The sequence below is a fragment of the Daphnia carinata genome, chromosome 9, assembly GCF_022539665.2.
Source record: "Daphnia carinata strain CSIRO-1 chromosome 9, CSIRO_AGI_Dcar_HiC_V3, whole genome shotgun sequence".
Classification (NCBI taxonomy): Eukaryota; Metazoa; Arthropoda; class Branchiopoda; order Diplostraca; family Daphniidae; genus Daphnia; species Daphnia carinata.
In genome coordinates, this window is record NC_081339.1 from 2,765,865 (window position 1) to 2,785,016 (window position 19,152).

General features: G+C 41.1%; 3 protein-coding genes across 7 annotated transcripts in view; 2 read left to right on the top strand and 1 right to left on the bottom strand.

The window, feature by feature from the left end:
* LOC130688932 (cryptochrome-1-like) overlaps positions 1–10,764 on the top strand; it is a 40,342-nt gene extending 29,578 nt beyond the window's left edge. The window contains exon 9 of the transcript XR_009421733.1: positions 10,754–10,764. The gene's annotated coding sequence lies outside the window, so the exon portion shown is untranslated. The remainder of the gene's footprint in view (positions 1–10,753) is intronic.
* Positions 120–1,447, top strand: LOC130689055 (zinc finger protein 330 homolog). The gene is made up of 4 exons (XM_057512078.2): positions 120–330; positions 387–557; positions 627–1,023; positions 1,096–1,447. Exons 1-4 carry the CDS (start codon positions 211–213, stop codon positions 1,344–1,346), a joined length of 939 nt encoding a protein of 312 aa, XP_057368061.1. The 5' UTR covers positions 120–210; the 3' UTR covers positions 1,347–1,447.
* The window catches only part of LOC130689043 (synaptotagmin-7-like), a 39,792-nt gene continuing 22,091 nt past the window's right edge, over positions 1,452–19,152 (bottom strand). For all 5 annotated transcript variants that reach the window (XM_057512063.2, XM_059496838.1, XM_059496839.1 and 2 more), the window contains 7 exons: positions 18,017–18,257; positions 16,781–16,921; positions 12,713–12,860; positions 8,771–8,880; positions 8,499–8,667; positions 8,205–8,417; positions 1,452–2,729 (listed from right to left, as the gene is read on the bottom strand). In XM_057512063.2, the coding sequence (XP_057368046.1) occupies positions 2,629–2,729; positions 8,205–8,417; positions 8,499–8,667; positions 8,771–8,880; positions 12,713–12,860; positions 16,781–16,921; positions 18,017–18,257 (1,123 nt within the window). In that variant the 3' untranslated portion in view covers positions 1,452–2,628. The remainder of the gene's footprint in view (positions 2,730–8,204; positions 8,418–8,498; positions 8,668–8,770; positions 8,881–12,712; positions 12,861–16,780; positions 16,922–18,016; positions 18,258–19,152) is intronic.

Below are 19,152 nucleotides of genomic sequence, written 5' to 3' on the forward strand. Positions count from 1 at the left end.
TTTCCCTCTCTCTCGTCTACGTCTACTACCACTAACTCGGTTAGCCTTAGAATTTCCCTAAACACAGTCTTGGGTTTTCGTCTGCTATTTCAAGGATTTCAATTCGCATGTCAACAGTCTCTCTGTAGTTCCTAAACGATTTTGCTACATTCATGCTACTTCATAAATCTTATTTTTTTTGTGAATCTCACCCCATAAATTTTTACTAAGATGCCCAAGAAGAAGACAGGTCAGAGGAAGAAGGCCGAGAAACAAAAATTACGCCAGAAGGAAATCCGCTCTGGCAAGGAAATGAAACCGTTAGCAGATTGGGCATGCAACTCGAATATGGTGCGATTCTTTTTTCAATTATACGCAATTTTCTAATACCTACTTATGGGCAACAGGAATGTGACAGGTGCCAACGGAAGCAAAAGTTACGAGCTTTTTGCTACTTTTGCCAGTCACTCCAGCGACTTCCTATGTGTGGTCACTGCGCCAAAGTAAAATGCATGTTGAAAACAGGGGATTGTGTCATCAAGCATGGAAGTGTTTTTACAACTGGATTGGCCATGGTGGTAAGTAGCTTCTTTAATGGCAGTCTCAAATTTTGACGTTTACCACGTTCTCTCGTCATCTCTTTTTAGGGTGCAATCTGTGATCACTGTGAGGCTTGGATCTGCCATGGCAAAAAGTGCCTAAGTGTGCACGGCTGCTTGTGTCCCCTGCAAGATGCTGTTTGTGTAGAGTGTGACAGGAACGTATGGGGTCATGGCGGAAGGATCTTTCAGTGCTCATTTTGCTCAAGTCACCTCTGTGAAGATGATCAGTTTGAGCACCAGGCTTCTTGCCAAGTCTTGGAAGCAGAAACGTACAAATGCCAGTCCTGTAATCGGCATGGCCAATATTCTTGCCTGAAATGCAAGATCTGCTATTGCGAAGATCACGTTAGGCGTAAGGGCTTCAAGTACGAGCGCGGCCAGCCCGTCCCTTGTCCGAAATGTGGCTTCGAGACCAACGAAACCAAAGACATGAGCATGTCAAGTAATTGGATCGCTTTATTTCTTCGTAGAATCCATAGATCATTAACCGGTTTAATGTCGATTTTGCTCGCAGCCCGTACCCATAAATATGGCCGACAGAAACCTGCTGGAGATTACGGCGACGAAGACGACGATGGAGATGATTACGGAGATGCAGATTATACTGGAGGTGCTAGCGGTGGATCCTATTCCTACACTTACGATGACGACGACGACGATGATGATGATGACGATGATGAAGAATCATCCGACGAAGAGGATAGTGACGAATCTGCTGAAGAGGAAGAAGAAGAAGAGAAAAAAGAGCATGCGGAGAAACCCTGAAATGTGAAGACTAAGGAAACCTAACGGATCCGTATGTTCCATCTATTAGATCAATAAACAATGGACGATTAATGCTTGCTTTTATTCGTCTTTAAGTCTCATCGATTTACATGGTATAATTTGTGTGTATTTCTTCATTTCTTTTCCTCAATGTCTGGTATGAAAGGTTATGGATGGGTTTTCTCTATACATTGAACAGTGGATACAAACACAGAGGATCATTTTGCCATCGCATCGTTCAGACACGACAGACATAGGAAAGCGAAAGATAAGATGAGAGACTAAGGGCAACGAGGACGCGGATGGGATTTCGTGTGGTAGAAACTACTTCACGACAGAAGATCCAACGAGCAATAATAATAATAATATTTAAGAAAAAAAAATGAACAGGAGAATAGAACTAAAAATGAAAAGATGGGCCCAAGGAATTCTACAGTGGTAAAGGGGGTTCTGGTAGCATTTCTTTTTAGTGCTAATAACATGATTTTTTTTTCCTTCTTCTTCCCGTATACAAAAACAAACAAAAATCCACAATCAATAATACATAAAAAAGACGAAAATCAAATCTACAGTCGACGTTGGCAACGAGTCACACACACGCACACACACTAAATGTATATAAATTTGTCACCGTGCATATATGGGATGATTTGATAAATATACTTTTGTTATTATTATGTCTTCTTTTTTTTTTTTTGTCGACAAATAAATTTTGTTTTAACATCAGTTAGTCCTTTTTCTTGGTTAAATCAGATCATCTTTTTTTTTTGTTTTTAAATTCATCATAGTGAAGGGATGTCATCTCGACAAAGTCTTGTTCTAACGTAACAATAATGAAAAGAATAATACGACCATAAAAAGGATAGAAATGTCGTCAATATTCTCCGTTTTCTTTTCTCTCTTTGGTTTGTGAATAAAATTCGAAACCATTTGAAACGAAAAAAGAGAAGAGCTCCAAGTGAACCAAAAAAAAAAAAAAAGAAGACGGCCAACCATACTAAAAATAAAGAAACCCAATTTGCCAATCTTCTCTTTTAATATCCGTTTCACGGCGAATTTCAGTCTTGGATCGCGAACGAAGCCATTTCGATCAACAAAATAGATCGTAAAAGACGCTTTTTAGGAGGTCGTTGAAATGAAGAAAAATTCGCAAAAAAAAAAAAAGAAAAAGAAGTAAAAAGTGTACAGAAGATTTGTGTCATGATTTTGTGTGTGTGTGTTGATGTCATTTGTTTCTTTTCTCATCGTCATTTGGCTGCGCACGTCCACCGTTCCAATTGCTTCACTCGGGTTTCAAACGATGCCATTGGACGACGGCCTGACGTGGCTTGGTGATCATGTCTTGCCAGTGTTTGGTCTCGGACGCGCCAGTGCTGTTCTTACCTAAAAATAGAACAAAAACAAAACGACATTAATACGTGAGCGTGACCTTACCGTTCAAATTCCGACCATCTCTATATAAGGTAAACAGAATAGAGGGGGGAAAAAAAAATCAGGCAGTCATTAACGGATCAATTCCAAGTGCGTGACGAAATGAGATCCGCTCGCAATTTGCTCCTAGTTCTGGCTGGAATTTCCAAAGTTAAAAAAAAAAAAAAAAGGAAATCCAGAGCACGGTTCTATTACTATCCAAGAATGGAAGAGGTCACGAGGGTATAGCCAAAGAAAATAAACGAAAGGGGGGGAGAAGAAAAGATGGGCCCAGATCGATCCTCTAAGCCTTGAGAGATGAAGTTGATTGATTCACGATCAAGCAAGCACGTACGTATGTTTTTTTTTTATTTTCGCCATACATTTCGGTACGGCTCTCTTGAAATACCTACACAGCGAAAAACGGGTGGATCGATATTCCCTTGGCGGTTTGATCCATTTACAATGTCGTATGCGAGAAGCTCTTTCACTTCTTTTCAAGATCAAAAAAAAACCATTGGCGGGGCCCCATGTTCCAGGTGCCTCCTTGCTCTTTGGGGAGGACGAAGGTGGGGTAGCTGTAGTGTTGAATTGATCTCGTTTTCCATCGGGATCGATTTGTCTGACGAGGACAGATGAAAGGCGAACGAAAAAGGATGAATTAAAAAAAGAAAATAAAGAGAAAACAGATTGAAATAAAAAGAAAAAAAAAACAACTTATCAAAATTTGAAGAATAAAAAAAAAAAAATAGGGGATGGCATAACAGATTGCAAGAATAATCGGATCTATGTGACGATTCATCAGTGCTGTTTTCCTATCTGAGAGATATTTTGGAAAAATCCAATAAAAAAAAAAAAAAAGAAATGAAGAAAACGAAAACCTTCGGTTCGCCGTTTCATTCCCATTAATTCGCTATTAGGAATGACAATAGGGAATGGCATGCAATGCGCATGGACAAAGTGTTTCACTCGTACGGATGGGTCCTTTCCATCATCGGCGAGAGTTCTTTATACCCGCCGCTGAGTTCACGTTCGGCATTCCACTGAATCAATTCAGCATCAACATCTGTTGATTCGAGATATTCAAACAAATGTTTTTGGACTTTCACTTGTTTCGTCATAATGAAGAGATAACCAAGAAAAGGAGCACAACCGAAATAAAATGAAACGCAACAACAACTGGTTTTTTTTGTTTTTGCGATTTTAAAGTCTTCTAGGATGACAACCAAACATTTCGAGAAATCGTAGTGCGCATTTATGATTTCAACTTTTCCAGGAATCCGGTTTTTTCTTTCTTTTTTTTTTGCAAACGGACCTGGAAAATGTATATCAATAGTCGCCTGAAGCCTCAAGGATTTAATCTCATTCCATTGAAATGGTGTCATTGCAAGTTCCAAAAACAAAAAAAAAAACTCGTTGCTATTTGAATGCAATCGACTGACGCCGCTCAACTGCCCAATTTTTTTTTTTTTTAAATGATCAGAGCCCACATCAACGACACAAGTTATGGAGTGAAAGTTGGGTACAAAAGATCAGGTTTCCATTCGTAAAAAAAAAAAAAAAAAAAAAAAAAAAAATTCGATTAATCCAGTTCACAAAGTTTTTCGATAGCCAAAATGCGAGATTGAAATTTGTTTACGGTTATGGAGGTGTTTCATTCTCGACTTCTTTTTACAACCCAAAATGAAACTGCGTGGAGGTCATCCGGCTCAACCATTGACGACGCACACATTCAATTAAACCAAAGAGTCGCTCGTAAAATTAAATTTCGAAAGTCTGCTTTAAAAAAAAAAAGGGAACGTCTTTTGATGTCAATAAATGAACACATTTGATTTTTTTTTTCATTAACCTGGAACGCCCTTTCGAAATGTAACGTCAGACTATCCCGACAACGTCCATTGCATCATTACGCTTGACTTAGATAACCATCTGTTTCATTTTTGGAGAGACAAACCCGAATCGAATACATTCGACATCAAACGGAAAAAAAAAAATGTGAAGCTTTAGCATAGTAAGCTGGACCGATCAAAGATCCCGACACCAATTTTGAATGCCCCGCGACTCACGTCCTGCGGTCAGGTCAATTGCCAAATCAAAGAAAACGAAACTGAATAACAAAATCAGCAGTTTTATCAAATAAAACAGGACCAAAAGAGCTTTGTTCTAAATACAATCCCATGATGATTCCGAGTAATTAAAATCAAAACGCTATGCAATCATCTTTTCTTGCAAATGGAGGACACGTGTTATGAGAGCTTTTTGGATCATCAGACGTGCAATCAACTGCTATTCTGCATAAAGGGCCAAACGGTTTGGCTGTTTGCTTTCAAACATACAACGGAATGACGTACACGCCGACATTCATTGATTGCAAACACAGACAGACAGACACACACACACACACACACACACACAAAAAAAAACAACAATTGATTTCTATACATCCATTTCCCTATTGGCTATTGGAAAAGGATCGTTACCGGACTCTGTCCATGATTGTTAACTCGACCGAATCGAACGATGAAACAAAAACGCAATCAGGAAACCTTGCAAGATCACCGTTACGAGGTTTGGTTAACGAACCGTGAGCTCCCAACCCGAAGAAAAAAAAAAAAAAAAAATACATCGGCCGAGGACATTGGGGTGGGGGCCGATTTTTGGAACCTTTCCCTATTTTCTCATCACAACTCGACACGAATCTTCTTCTACAAAGTTTTTATCACCCGCCTTTATTTTTCATCCGTCATTGTCTTATCGCACGAAGTGCAGACAAGTCTACACGCAGCTCGAAATTCCCGAGTCGCCTAAATTGCGCACGATCGTCGTTACACTCCCGCACGACATCAATTGCCGATGAGATCTGTACGTATAGAAATGTCCTATTTCTTTCTTTCTTTTTTTTTTTTTTTTTGTTTTGTTTTGTTTGTTTCTATGCCACCGGCCTAGCTGACAGTGATAGATGAGGAATCATTTAAAAGAAAAGAAAACAAAACAATAATAATAAAGAAAAATAGAAAGGGAAAATGGGCGGATTGCGTAATGACGTTTACGGAAATCCCGTTCTTTTTTTGCGGCCTATCGTATGGTCTCCAACGTGTTCCATCAGCGTCAACGCCATCTTGAAACGAAGCCGATGGAGTCACTGTTGACACGACGCGTAGTCAACGTTCATCCATCCTCGTCCGGCGCACTTCGAACATCTTTTGCAGATGATGTTCCCTGAGTAAATACACATCGCATTTGCATATTGTGATCTCTCTACTCAAAGTCCATGTCTCCCTCCCCACTGGTTTCCGACTTGAAACAGGTACGGCCAAAACTCGGAAACGCCAACTTTCACGTAACTACTTTACACCAAAAACGAGAGAGGCCCGAGAAACTTTTTCTTTTATACTTTTCGCGAATTGAAATTTCAAAGTTAAATGAAATGGCCTTTTTAGATGTCTTTCCTCTCGATTCTAACGTCGATGATGACGAAGCCACCAGACTCTAGTTTCCGGCCTCTTTCATCGTTTTCAAAACGATTAAAAAAAATAAAAAAATAATAATAAAAGGAAGCCCATTTGATGTAGAACTATCTATGCGCTATAACACATAATACGTATCTTGCCTATTCATCCCACACACACACACACACACACACAAAATACGTACCCCCCCAAAAGAAAGATATTGACGGATCGCATTCATTTGTGTGTGTGTGCACCAGACATACTTTTGAGACGGGATTGTACGGTTTGTTTTGTAGGGCATTCGTGACTTCCGGCCGCGCGTTTTTCTGCACGCCGGACAGCGCAATCTTTTTGGTCGTCATGCCTTCGCATTATCTTGCGAGCCCTGTGCACAACAACGTCGACCATGTCATCCGTGCACGGAAAGAAAAAGAAGGAGGAGGGGGGGGGGGGATGATGATGATATGACCAACGGTGATAAATCACTGCACCCGCCGCAGGCCAAATAATAAGATTGGATTTCTTCCAACACGGGTTAAAAAGAGAAAAGCCCAGCAATGGCAACATGATGTCATCATGGCGTGTAGAGGTTTACAACTATTCTTTCTTGTTTTTTTTTTTTTTTTTAATAAACGCACCGAACGCCGCGAAGGTCCGTAACTCATCCAGCCCAAAAAGAAAGAAAGGGGGAAATGCTTTAGGTCTCATTACCGTGTCAACCTGTCTACACAAACACACTAATTAGGCCTAGCCACAATTCCTAATTGAGTTGCGCGTCAGTCCCGCGAAAATCAGCCCATGCATCACATAACCCTCACATTTTTCTCTTAAAAAAAAAAATAAAAATAAATAATAATCATAATAAAAAGGGGACGTTTCTGCTGGTCTCGTTTGATATGAACGTCCATTCGTTTTGTGCTTGTACTATTTGATGAGTTCACGCGTTTCCCAGGAGGATGAAGCGCACACGGTACACGTCGGAAATGATGAAAAAAAACAAAGAAAGGCCAAACGTAAATGTTCCATGCGCTGTACATTTTTTTTTTGTTTCAACACAATGCAATAATCTAGATGTATCTCGCAACGCCGCTTGTAAATATATTCGTGGCCTCACAGTCAATCTATCTGTCGAGCGCAGGGACCTGCTGGGCACACAAAGAGGCCGCCATAACATTAAAAACAGCACGAACCGTCGCCAAAAAGAACAAAAAAAAAAAAAATCAAAGTGTTTGATTCCATCACGTCGTCGTCTCTCTATCCTCCCACTGTGTATCGTTTCTTTTACTCACCCCCCCCCCCCCCCCCCAAAGACGTGTAGCGAATCTCGCAGGAAATATGACCCACCGATGGAACGACCTTCTCTTTCTGCTAAAGGTTACGCGATTTTTATCAACAGCCCTAGCCAACCAACACCCGCCCTCCCCACCCCCTCATATCTTTTCATATCGATAAACTGTTGTATTTATTATTGGCGACGGATAAAGCAATGGCACACGGCGTCAGCGAATGACTCCTTTTGGTGGGGGATCATTCGATTAGATTTAGCTCGAAAATTCCTTTGGCCGTCCGTCTTCGTCGAAGAAGGTAATGGGACGGGCCCAAGAAGGCGACGACAGAAAATGGGGCCACAATAAAAGTCAATAAAAAAGAAAAAGAAAAACGAGACAAAGGAGGGGGGCGAATGGGCGAGAATGGAAGAAAAGCGGAGAGAGTCACAATCGATCGACCCACACACCCAAGCGTGAGGTCCCTTTAGCGTCGATCATCAAGTCCTTCTTGATCGAAAAAAACAAAACAAACAAAGACGACCGTCATTTGTTTCCCAAAAATAAACTTTTTCATGATTTTGTTGTTGTTTCATTTCAAGTCGACTCTGCCAGTCGACGACAAGTCAACAATTTGGCAATGTTGAAATCATGAACTTTAAACTCGCGTGCGCAAACGTTCGCATAACAAAAGGACGCGCGTTTAAATATGAAAAAGAATGTGGACTAACCTGTGAGAGAAATGCGTCCGATGAGCTCGTTACGGCCAATGTTGTCGAAATCCATGACGCGGACGTCGAGCGAGCACTCGCGGATCTTCTCCCACGGCACGTTGAAGGTGAACGTCTCGTTAAACACCGGCTCCAGGGTGCACTTGTAAACGGGCGTTTTGCGCTTCTCCACCCGCTTATCGCCAAAGTAGAGCCACACCTTGACGTAGGGATCTACGTCCATCAAAAGCAAACAAAACGATCGGCCGTTAGGAACGTTTTTACAATCGTTTAGGACAGGCAGAAAATACGTACCCGATTTGCCGTTAATGTCTTTGGCTTTGAGGTTGCGGGCCTTGAGGGCGATCAAGGTCAGCGTCGAATTGGTCGGATGGTAGCACAAAGAGACGAGCAATTCGCCGCACTTGTCTTTCAACGGCGGTTTCAACGCCTTCCAAAACACGGGCTTTTCCGAGAAATCCACCTAAATTCAAATCAGGAAAAAAAACAAAAAAACAAAAAAAAAAACGGAAGAAACATTCATCGTTTTGTTTTGGAGTTTTGAAAAATCAATTCATATCCAATACCTGACAGAGGGGCACGAAGACTTCGCCGATCGAATCGTCGCGCGAGAACCGGTCGTAGTCGAAGACGTGCAGGTGCAACACTCGGCTCTGCAATTTCTGGATGGGGAATCCTGTCGGGTATAAATCATCCCAATTCATCAGAGTTATTTAATTTTTATTTATTTATTATTATTTTTTTAAACTTGGTAGGGGCGCAGACACATCGGGGAGTATTCCCCAGTACAACATCAGAACCTGTTGACCCACGTACACATACCCACAAAAAAAAAAAAAAAGGATATCAAACCGTTAGGGAAATAGCCCTTATGTCCTACCGGATATCCGCCACCAAGTTGAATTTATTTTATTTTATTTTTTGCGCAGTATTTTTCTATTTGCTATTTGACGGCGCACATGGGAAATCATAAGAAAAACCTTCTGGAAATACAAAGTCAAGAAGAAATTGGTCTTTCGGCTGAGGAATCTAAACAATCGTGCAACGGTGCGCACACGTCCAACACGATTATCAAAATAAAAAGAAAAAAGAAAAGGAAAGATGGATATGAGGATGAAACGTTGATGAAGAGATCTCTTAAAAAAGAAAATAGGAGCGCAACGAATACTAATCAGCTGAGTCAATGAAAATGACGGTCCGCAAGGCTTTCCTTATTTTCTGTTATGTGGATGCGCAGGCATTCTATCCGGATGACTTAACGGGGTAGAGGGGGGAGAGGGAGAGATAGAGAGATGACGTTTTCCCTACACGTCGATTGTTTGATCCTGGAGCTATGCAACGATCAAAGACTTAATACATCGACATTAGAAAGACCGAAACTTGTTTGAACATCAATGACATTGGTAAATTGATGGAACAAGCGCCAGAGCCAAAACTAAAAAAAAAAATGACTACTAGAACTCTGATGAGAGACTCTGTTTTATGTGAGTGTGTTGGTCCTTTTTTTTTTTTTTTATTATAAAGCCCAAGTAGATTGTGCCATCAGTTTGTCGTCTGACTGTCATTCAGGCGGCTTCTTGAGAAAGGCAAGTTTGATCACCCGACTTTCAGTTCCTCAACAATTTGCTCGTTCAGCCGATGCAGCGGCTGTTGATCGTCACAGCAACAAGAGTTTAATTATCAGCGTTTTTTTCGGGATTGTAATCAAGGGCGGAAAAAAAAAGAAAGAAGAAATACTCGAAGACGTGCGCGAGGTTATGCGGCACGAAGATTAATGATTACACTCGCCAAAATTACGGCCGTCTGAAAGGATCAATGGAAACTGCAAGTGAAATATGATCGATCTTTTCCCAACCTTAATCGATCTCCAGAAGATCCCTAAGCCCCACGACGTTTTTACATCGACTTGACTAACGTTATTTCAATTGTTTTCCAACATTTCCGAGAAAGTTTAAAGAGTAGCGTCTAATTCCAAAGCGTCAAAACGGTACGTGGAACAATTGAAAGGATGGTACATTTTCCCTCGTTATCATTGGTAGCGTACACGGATGATCCTTAAAAGAACAAAAAAAAAAAAAAAATGCTGCAAAGAGGAGGAATAGGATATTTGTGCATGAAAACTAAGCAGCAGCAGCGGATATTGTAAGACCTAAAAAGGCTCATTTTCCGCCCGTCGCCTTAAGTCTTTCCATCTTTCCCTTCTTGTCCGGCTATATACGACGAGGTAATATCCCCCCCCCCCCCTTTTTTTTGTGTGTGTATGTGTGTGTGTGTGTGTTAAAAGATCGTTAATGACGATGGCCGTACAATCGATTGCTGGTACGCCCTTCGGCTGTCAGCATTAGACTAGGCGTCACACGGGCCAGCACCGCAATAGTAAGAATAAACAACAACTACTACTACTACTACTACGAGTTGTAGTACTTTATCAGGAAGGCGAAACAGGCTAATACCAAATAAAAAAAATAATAATAATCAAAAAAATAAAGCGGAAGTAGAGCTGTCCTTTGACAGCCAGACAATCGAAACGGCAAAAAATGTGAGCAAAGAATCAAGGGCCGAAATCGATTCAATCGAGTGGGACAGGAAATGAATCATTCCGTACACAACGTGCTTATCATTTGCCTAGGGGGTTTTTGGCCTCGCTTTCGACAAAGAGAAATAAACAAAACGTCTATATGATTCATTTAATAATCATGAAGCCACTGGCCAAATAAAAAAACAATGTAACCCGTTCGCTCTTCTTGTTGTTTTGTTTTTTTTTCGCACTAAACCGACCGCGTTTGTCAGTTGGATCAATAACAATAGACTTCGGGCAGAGAGTAGGGAACCTGCTGCTCGGCGTCTGTATCCGATATTTCGTGCGTGCGTGTGTTGTTATAGTTTGTGGCAATATCCACGGCCGGTGGTTAACTGACTGCCAACAACCGTAATCGCTGTTGGGTTTGGTGTAGGAAACAAGAAGAAGAAAAAAACTAAGGGGGAGGAGGGCCAAACAACAAAAAAAAAACAAAAAAAACAACAACCTAATTGAATGATTTGTCTTGCGGACGTGTCCGTCCACTGCCAGCGGACCGAGTCTGTCTCAACTCCAAGAAATAAATTCATCAAACGAAAGTGAGAAAGAAAAAGAAAGAAAAAAAAAAGCCATTAAGAATCCAATATATATACATCCCAGTTCCCTGGACACACACACACACACACACTCACATTCGGCAATGGATAAGAAGGGAGACCATCGTAGGCGTCCGGAGGAGGGCCTGAAACACGGTATTGAACTCACTGTGTTGGCTCCGCCCCTCATTTGGGGGGGGGGGGGGGGGGGGTGTAGTACAAGTTCGGTGTCAAGCTCCGCGCCAGCGACATTAACGTCTTTCCTTTTAACGTTTTTTTTTTTTTTTAATGGAAAAGATTCCGAGAAACAATCGAAAAACAAAATGGAGGGCATGTATAGATAAAAGGCTACTACCCCCCCCCCCCGATTAATTGCCACTAATTAAAATTGATAGTAGAGTGAATGTCTTTAAAAAAAAAAAAAAAAGCTTTTCTCTTTTCTCGTGTGTGTGCGTGCGTGCATGGAACAGATGCGTTCTTCAATCGTCAATTTTCTCGTCCTTTCCAGTTGAAACGCTATTAATTTTAATTAAGACATTCACGCGTCGCGTTCATCTTACGTTATTGTGTTAGCAACTGTTTTTTTGAAAAAAAAGAATAGGAAGTCGTAGAGGATAAGGGCAAGATAGGAGAGCGATTGTTCAAAAATGTGTGCGACATAATTGCCACAATCCTGAAACTAACTCGGCTGGGCAACGACGAACGAAAAGGGGTCGTGAAAAACGACAGCGAGCAGAGTAACATTTCATTTTATTTTATTTTATTTTATTTTTTTTTGAAGTTGTGCAGGATGGAACTAGCCGACCGGAAATCATTTTTCTCCATCATTCTTCACGCTGATGTGTTTTTTGGCGAGTCGTGTGCGCAAATAAAAAATACGAGCCTTCACATTTGTCACGGTCAATGAATCCATTGTAATCGCAAGGACAACTGGCCAAATTGCAAAGAGAAAAAGAAAGGCCCATTCCTCCTCCTCCTCCTCAAAAAAAAAATGTTCGGATTTTAAATTTTGAAAAATTGGAAAGAGAGAAACCAACGTTTTGATTAAACAATAATCGAAACTTGGGTCATAGAAAAAGAGGCCCGTCTAACAATTTTTTTTCCCCCCTCCGAAATCGGCATGCACCGGATGTTACGCAGTGTGGGGATCACCCCCACCACCCAAAAAAGGACAAACAATATTAATTCTAGTTAGGATCAATTCCACTACGATTCTAACATTCTTACAAATTTCCCCGGAGGCTTCAAACTCAGAAGTTTTGATTCAAAAAAAAAAAAAAAAAAAAGGATCTTTTTTTTTTGCGCTACTAGTGTTGCTTAACCCAATACGTGAAATCTAATCCCCCCCCCCCCAAAAGTCAAAAATAAAATTATTATTATTATTTTTTTCTTACCTTCAAAGTAGAATGTTTCGTTCCAGCGTGGGTTGAGCGTCCTTCTCTTGATCTTGGTCTCTAGTCGGTGCTTCTTGTCCGGCAACAGGGTGACACGTACGTAAGGGTCTGACGTGCCACCCATGTCCATCGGCGGCAGATCCTTGCCCTGTTCCCAAAAAACACACACACACACGAAAATAAAAGTCTTCGTTAGTTTTTCTAAGATTGACAGACAACTCACGTCAGCATGTGATTATTTTTCATCTACATCGCAAACTCAGAACGAAATTTTTTTTTTTTTTTTTTCAAACGTAAATGACGTGGTAGACGGCCAATGGCCATGTCACCGTCGGCCGTTGCCCATAGCAACCGGATGCTTTTGTCAAAAGCCAATACAAAACCTTTACATTACTAAACAGGGCGAGTACGACATAGAAAAAGAAAAAAAAAGTTAGTAGACGTCTATTCAATTGCATCGCATCTCTCAACCCCTTTTAAAAACGAACATATTCAATTCAGCCCGTCAATTCTAACTTGTATTTCTTCCTTTGGTCCGAGTTGGCTGACGGGACAGGTCGTGAGCGGGATGACCTACGCTACTTTTCTTTTTTTTTTTTTTTTTTTTTGGGGAGGGGGGGCTGATGGGGAAAATAGATTCAAGCTATTGCTGATGAATGGTTAATAATGTTGACGATCGTGCGTGAGGTGGATGTCGTCCGCCGACGGAATAATTCAAAGCGTCGGCTGTTCGAACGGGAGGAAGTTGCGATGACAAGAGCTGATCATTCACACGGTTCGATCGATGTCGTCTAACCGATAATACACTGCGGCTTTTCCATCCCCCCCCCCCCTTCAAAGTCTATCCGGAAGCCAGCGGATATATAAGAAAAAAGAAATAAAGGAAGGCAAAAATAGGAGTTTGACAACAACGCAACAACGCCCCGCCAATCGATTCGAATTTCATCAGGAACTTGTCGGAGGGAGGATTCGATCGGCTTGAAAACGATGCACAGAGCTCTACGCCCTACTCCCCCAATCCCTCTTCCCCTTCCTACGATGGATATTTCATGGCACGGCAATCAATCCGACTGATTAAAGTGTCCCTCATCATCACGGCATCTTTGTCTATTTCGGAAAAAAATAGAAACAAAAAAGCCACGATCGATTGCGGGCCGCCGTTCAATCGAAAATAAATCAGGATATGTTTTTAAAAAAAAAAGTAAAACAAAAATTCAAGCACACATACTGTATAAAAAAAAAAGAGAGTAAACATCTGGCGAGACGTTTTGGGGATTTGCATGGCAAAAATAACAAAAAAAAAAAAATAATAATTTGTTTTTGTTTTATAATGTTGTAAATTTGAAATTCCGATTTGGATGCCTATTGGTATGCGTTGGCTGTTGTCATGGCGAAGCGAGCGTCATCATTCCGCTCTAGCAGCTTGATATACTTTTTCAATAGAATTTTTTTGATTTCCTTTTTCAAAAAAGATTTTTTTTTTTTTTAAATATGTTATCTTTTTTTTTATTGTCTTTTCTCCAGTCGGGACGTAGGGACCGCCATTCTTTCCCCACTTATCCCTCGCGATTTTTGTTTTCTTTTATTTCAATTACTTACGCAAAGTTTATGATGCGATAATAGTTACTGTTTCGTGACCACGGCCGCGTGATCATCGATTGACTTGAAAAGCGCGGCCTCCTCCTCCTCCTCCCCCCCCCTTCCCTGCTGCCCAGGACGGCACGTCTCAACAAAGTTTCTATTCTAAAATTGATTAATGAGCGCATGCAAAGTCTATGCCTAAACCATCATCGCAAGTTGCAGCTGCGTGTGCGAATCTCGTGTGCCAGCCGCCCAGCTTCAGACCGATGGCATGCAGATGACTAGCAACACTTCCCTCACAAAATGGACCAACATTTTTTTTTTTTTCTTCCTCTCTCTTCCATTTCCGTCGTTTGCAACGACGAGAAAAACAAAAGCAAAAAAGAAAACAAATAATGGCATTTTTTCTTTTACAAAAAGCTAGTCCCATCTTTAAAAAAGACGGGGGGGGGGGGGGGGGGGGGGGGGGGGGGGGGTTCTTGCAATCAATATGAAATCCCCACCAATATAGACACACACACACACACACACACACACGCACGCACGCAGAGAGAGAGAGAGAGAGAAGAAGGGAAAGTGTGTCTTCCTTTTTGCCCTCGCGCACGTATTCCGGCATCGATCCGTTGGCAACCGTCAGCCGTCCTTCTATATTTCCTTGTCACTTTCATTTTTTTTTTGTTCCCGAACGGTTTTCGAAACGCAAAAAATTTCAACGCATCAAAAGTCGACGATCATCATTTTTGAAAATGAGTGGCTCGGGATCATCACTTTTGATCTCGGCGCGGGATAAGATGGACGCCAAATACGAGTCGAAAAAAAAAAAAAAAAAAAAAATCGGATGAGGTTCAATTACGAGCTGCACACTTGATGGATGAGTCGACAAGCGCAAACGGGATTGCATTTCAAATGTGTAACGCAATTTTTTTTTTCATCGTCAACATGCGGCTTGTGACAGAGAATAATTGAACGACTTCCATAAATACATACATACATACATACATACAAAAAAAAAAAAAAAAATAATAAATACATAATCAAGTAGCCTCCCCCCCCCCCCTCCCTTTCCGTCCATGTCTCGCAAATGGAAATATCAAATGGTAAAACGTCGGGAAAAATTGTGTACTGGCCTGACATGTACATCATCGCTTGGTTAGCGGCAGAACGACTCTGGCATGGCCGCAAAAGAAGGAAGAGAGGAAGAGTCGAGCCGTGACAATTGTTGGGTAGCTTATTACAAGAATAAACAAGTAGCACGATTGCAAAACAAAAATAGGGAAAAGGCAATCGCAGCAAAACGTGAGTCGCTTATTCAAATTTCGACGTGCACATACTGGAAACGCCTTTCTTAATTTCTTTTCGTCGTTTGGTGCGCGTGTTGCTTTTCTTCACGCTAAAGCGATGGACGGAGACAGATGTCGTCATCCAATTCGCCAGCAATGCTGCAATCACGAAGCGCACAGAGGCCCGAAAGTAAAGGATACGAAAGATGAGCTCGCACAGTACTGCTGCGCGTCCCACACACATACACACACAACATTTGAAAAGCAGCTGACGTTTCACTGGTGCCGCTTTCGACGTTCATCATCGTCGTCAACGGTTGGGGACCCCGTCACTCAGCGCAAACTATTTTCTAATGAGCGATTAATCGTCGTCACAGAAATTCTCTTTCAGCCTACCCCCGCCAATCATTAACGTTTGCGAACTATCATCCAATCAAATTGGAGTTTGGCCACGATCAACACACGCCTTTTTATTTATTTATTTATTTTTTTTTTTTTCGAATCTGTTTCTCAATTAAGACGAGTATCAAAGTGAAGCTTATGCATTAGTCCATTTTTACAAGGTCGGTGAATGGTTACATGATATAGTTCACGAATGTTATCCTTTTTTTTTTTTTTTCTTAGATCAATCCAAAAACAGCTGAGTTCGATGATTGAAATCCAATAAAAGCAGGTTTTTGTGCAGGGCGCGTAGTTAGTAGATAAATCCTCATTTAAAAGCAACGGTCTACGTCTATCGTCTATTTTTTTCAAACCTAAGCGATTTATGCACTCTGAAAAAAAAAAAAAAAATGGGATAGGATTTTTATATAAAGATGTTACGTTTCGAAACGTCTGACGAGCTCATTCAAAATGAAAGGCGAAGAGGTGTTGTCGCCTGCTGTTTGTTGACGTAGAAAAATAATAACTCGGGAGGGGGAGAAGAATGGGATTCGCATTTATAAATCCTAGCTATTAGCAAATAGATGAATGAGAAAAAAAAAACGAGCAGCTTGCCATCGCGAGACAAGAGCGCGAATGCTAGTCACGAATTCCATCATCTCGATGAAAATTTTGGAAAATGGCAATAAAAAAAACAAAAAAAAACAAGAAGAAGACGAGCGAGAAAAATAGGAATACATAAAAAAACAAAAACAAAAAAAAAAAAAACAAGGGAAAAGAAGGAAGCTAACAGTAAAAATAAAATAAAAACAGAGATTGGACTAACCTGCATGATTTTGAGAATAAGAGTCGTGTTCTGGAAATCGTATTCGAGGCTGAAGTGGATCTGGCCGACATTCTCCGTCGGCTCAGAGTTGTCGATGTACATGTCCACCAGGGATATGGAACGATTCTGCCAAAAGGCCATCTGCACGTTCCAGGGAGGATGGAGCGTGGGGGAGGCGCGCGGAAAAATTGATCCGAGTCACAATGTCGACAGCGAAACGCCGGGAATGCAACATACCAAAGGACATGAAGATAAAAGGAAAGAAACAAAAGTCAAAACAAGATAAAGAAGAACAATATGATTACAGTCGAAAACCCGTCGGGATCGCTTCACGTCACACGAATAAAAAAAAAAAAAAACGAAGAACAAGAAGAGAATCAAGCCCCTGGGCATTTAAATATGTATGGAACACGGGCGTTGTCTCTTTAAAAATAAATAAATAAATAAATCAATAAATAAATCAAATCAAATCAAACAGGATCTTTTTTTTTTGCGCCCTCCTGACGAACGTCCTTTGTTTTAACGTTTGATTTTATGCGCACGTGAATTTTTCTTTACATTTTTTTTTTTATTATCATTAATGTGATTACCATATTCTTTTTTTTTTTGCCATTATTTTCGTGGCAAAGTCGTTTCCGCCGTCCGTCAGCGGAAACGCGATTGGCACACGTGCGCTGTGTGTGAAATTGACTAAGACGGGCGGGCAGAAACGCGGATTCCTTTCTTTCTTTCTTTCTTTTTTTTTTTTTTTTTTGGCAGAAAATGTTTACAGACGCTCATCCGTAATGGGCCCAACAGGAAATGGCGACGTTGAAAATGAGCGATGAACAAAAGGGGGCGAAATAATTGACTTGGATGACAGCAGAAAAAAACCAAAAAAACAAACGGAAGACGCGAGGGGGATGTACGCGCTATCGAATGCCAACCGACGGCCCGCTCTGCCCGTCCCACAATCAAAGGGAGGGGTCGTTCAAAAGATTTTGTCGACGGCCTCAAGAGCATTAGCCAAGAGTCTTGGCCAACTTCCTTCAAACCCGCTAAAATAAAATTTAAATAGTTTCACTTCACTCGAACGCTTTCACGACGTGTACCGCGGGACTAACAAAGAGGGGCGGGCCTGCCAAATCGAGTGGCGTCGAACTGATTTGAACATTGACGTTCGTTTTTTTTTTTTCGTGTGTGACGTGGTGATGAGTACAAAGCAAAGGATTTGAAAGTTTGAAAATTGTGACATACCGATGGATGGTCCGGTTTTTGGCCGGCAATGCCCTTGTTCATTGCGGCGGACGGCGCTGGAGACGAAGTGGGCGACAAGGCGGAGACAGGTCCACCGACGGCGCCCAGGACCGAACCTCCAGGCGAGTGGCTGTTGGTTGATCCATTCCCGACGGCGTTGCCATTGCCCGACGGTCCGCCGTTAGTCGAACTGTTGGATGTAGACACCGCCCTCGCTCCGATGTTCAAATTTCCCGCCGTCCTGCACGGGCGTTTTTGCATTTTCCAAGGCCGAGAAGAGTTGGATCCACGCGAGAGGGGCGATTTATTTATTTTGAATTGAAAACAGAAACGAAATGAACAAGAAGCCAATTAGTTTTGTACACTACACACATCGAGCAATTTTGGTTAAGTCATCCAGGCGTAATGATGGCGTTTTTTTTGTTTGTTTTTTTTTATTCGGAAATGAATACGAAATATTTGGCATGAAAATCAAGCTGATGATTAACGAGCCGATTGCCATGCCTTTATACAATGGCAATCGACTAGAAAAATATCTCAATAAAATAATAAAACCTTCGCTTGGCCGCCTTCCCGTTGGCCCTTGTTTCCAAGGGTTCTATATAAACTCTAAGAGGGTACGTAACACATACACACATACACACACAAAAAAAAATCTCTTTGGCTCGTAAAGCTGTTTGAATTGCATCTCCATCTACTTAGTTTGGCAAGTAGATTTTAGTTTTTTTTTTTAGTTTTTTTTCGTACACAAGAGCCGATTTTCAAGCCAAGTATTTCGCACAAAATCCTTCAAAAATAACACGCAACGCTGATCATCACTCAGCTTTTTTTTTTTTTTTTTTTTTTTCTGGACGTTATGAGGATAAGGAGGACGAGAAAGCTTCCGTTTAAAGAATGAGGAGAGAAGAAAACAATCTAGGAAGCGTTTAATCTGAAAAATATTGATAGATCATGTTTGTTTATACGCTGATTATCATTGAGCGTTCTTTTCTGAACGCCTAAAATGGCGTCTAATCTTTAAAGGGGTTTCTAAGTTGGGGATATGTAAATCTCGACTTTGCGGCAAAGACTAAGAAATACTAAGATAAAAAATACAAAGATACGAAGTGGGTCTTTTTTTTTTTTTTTTTTTTTTT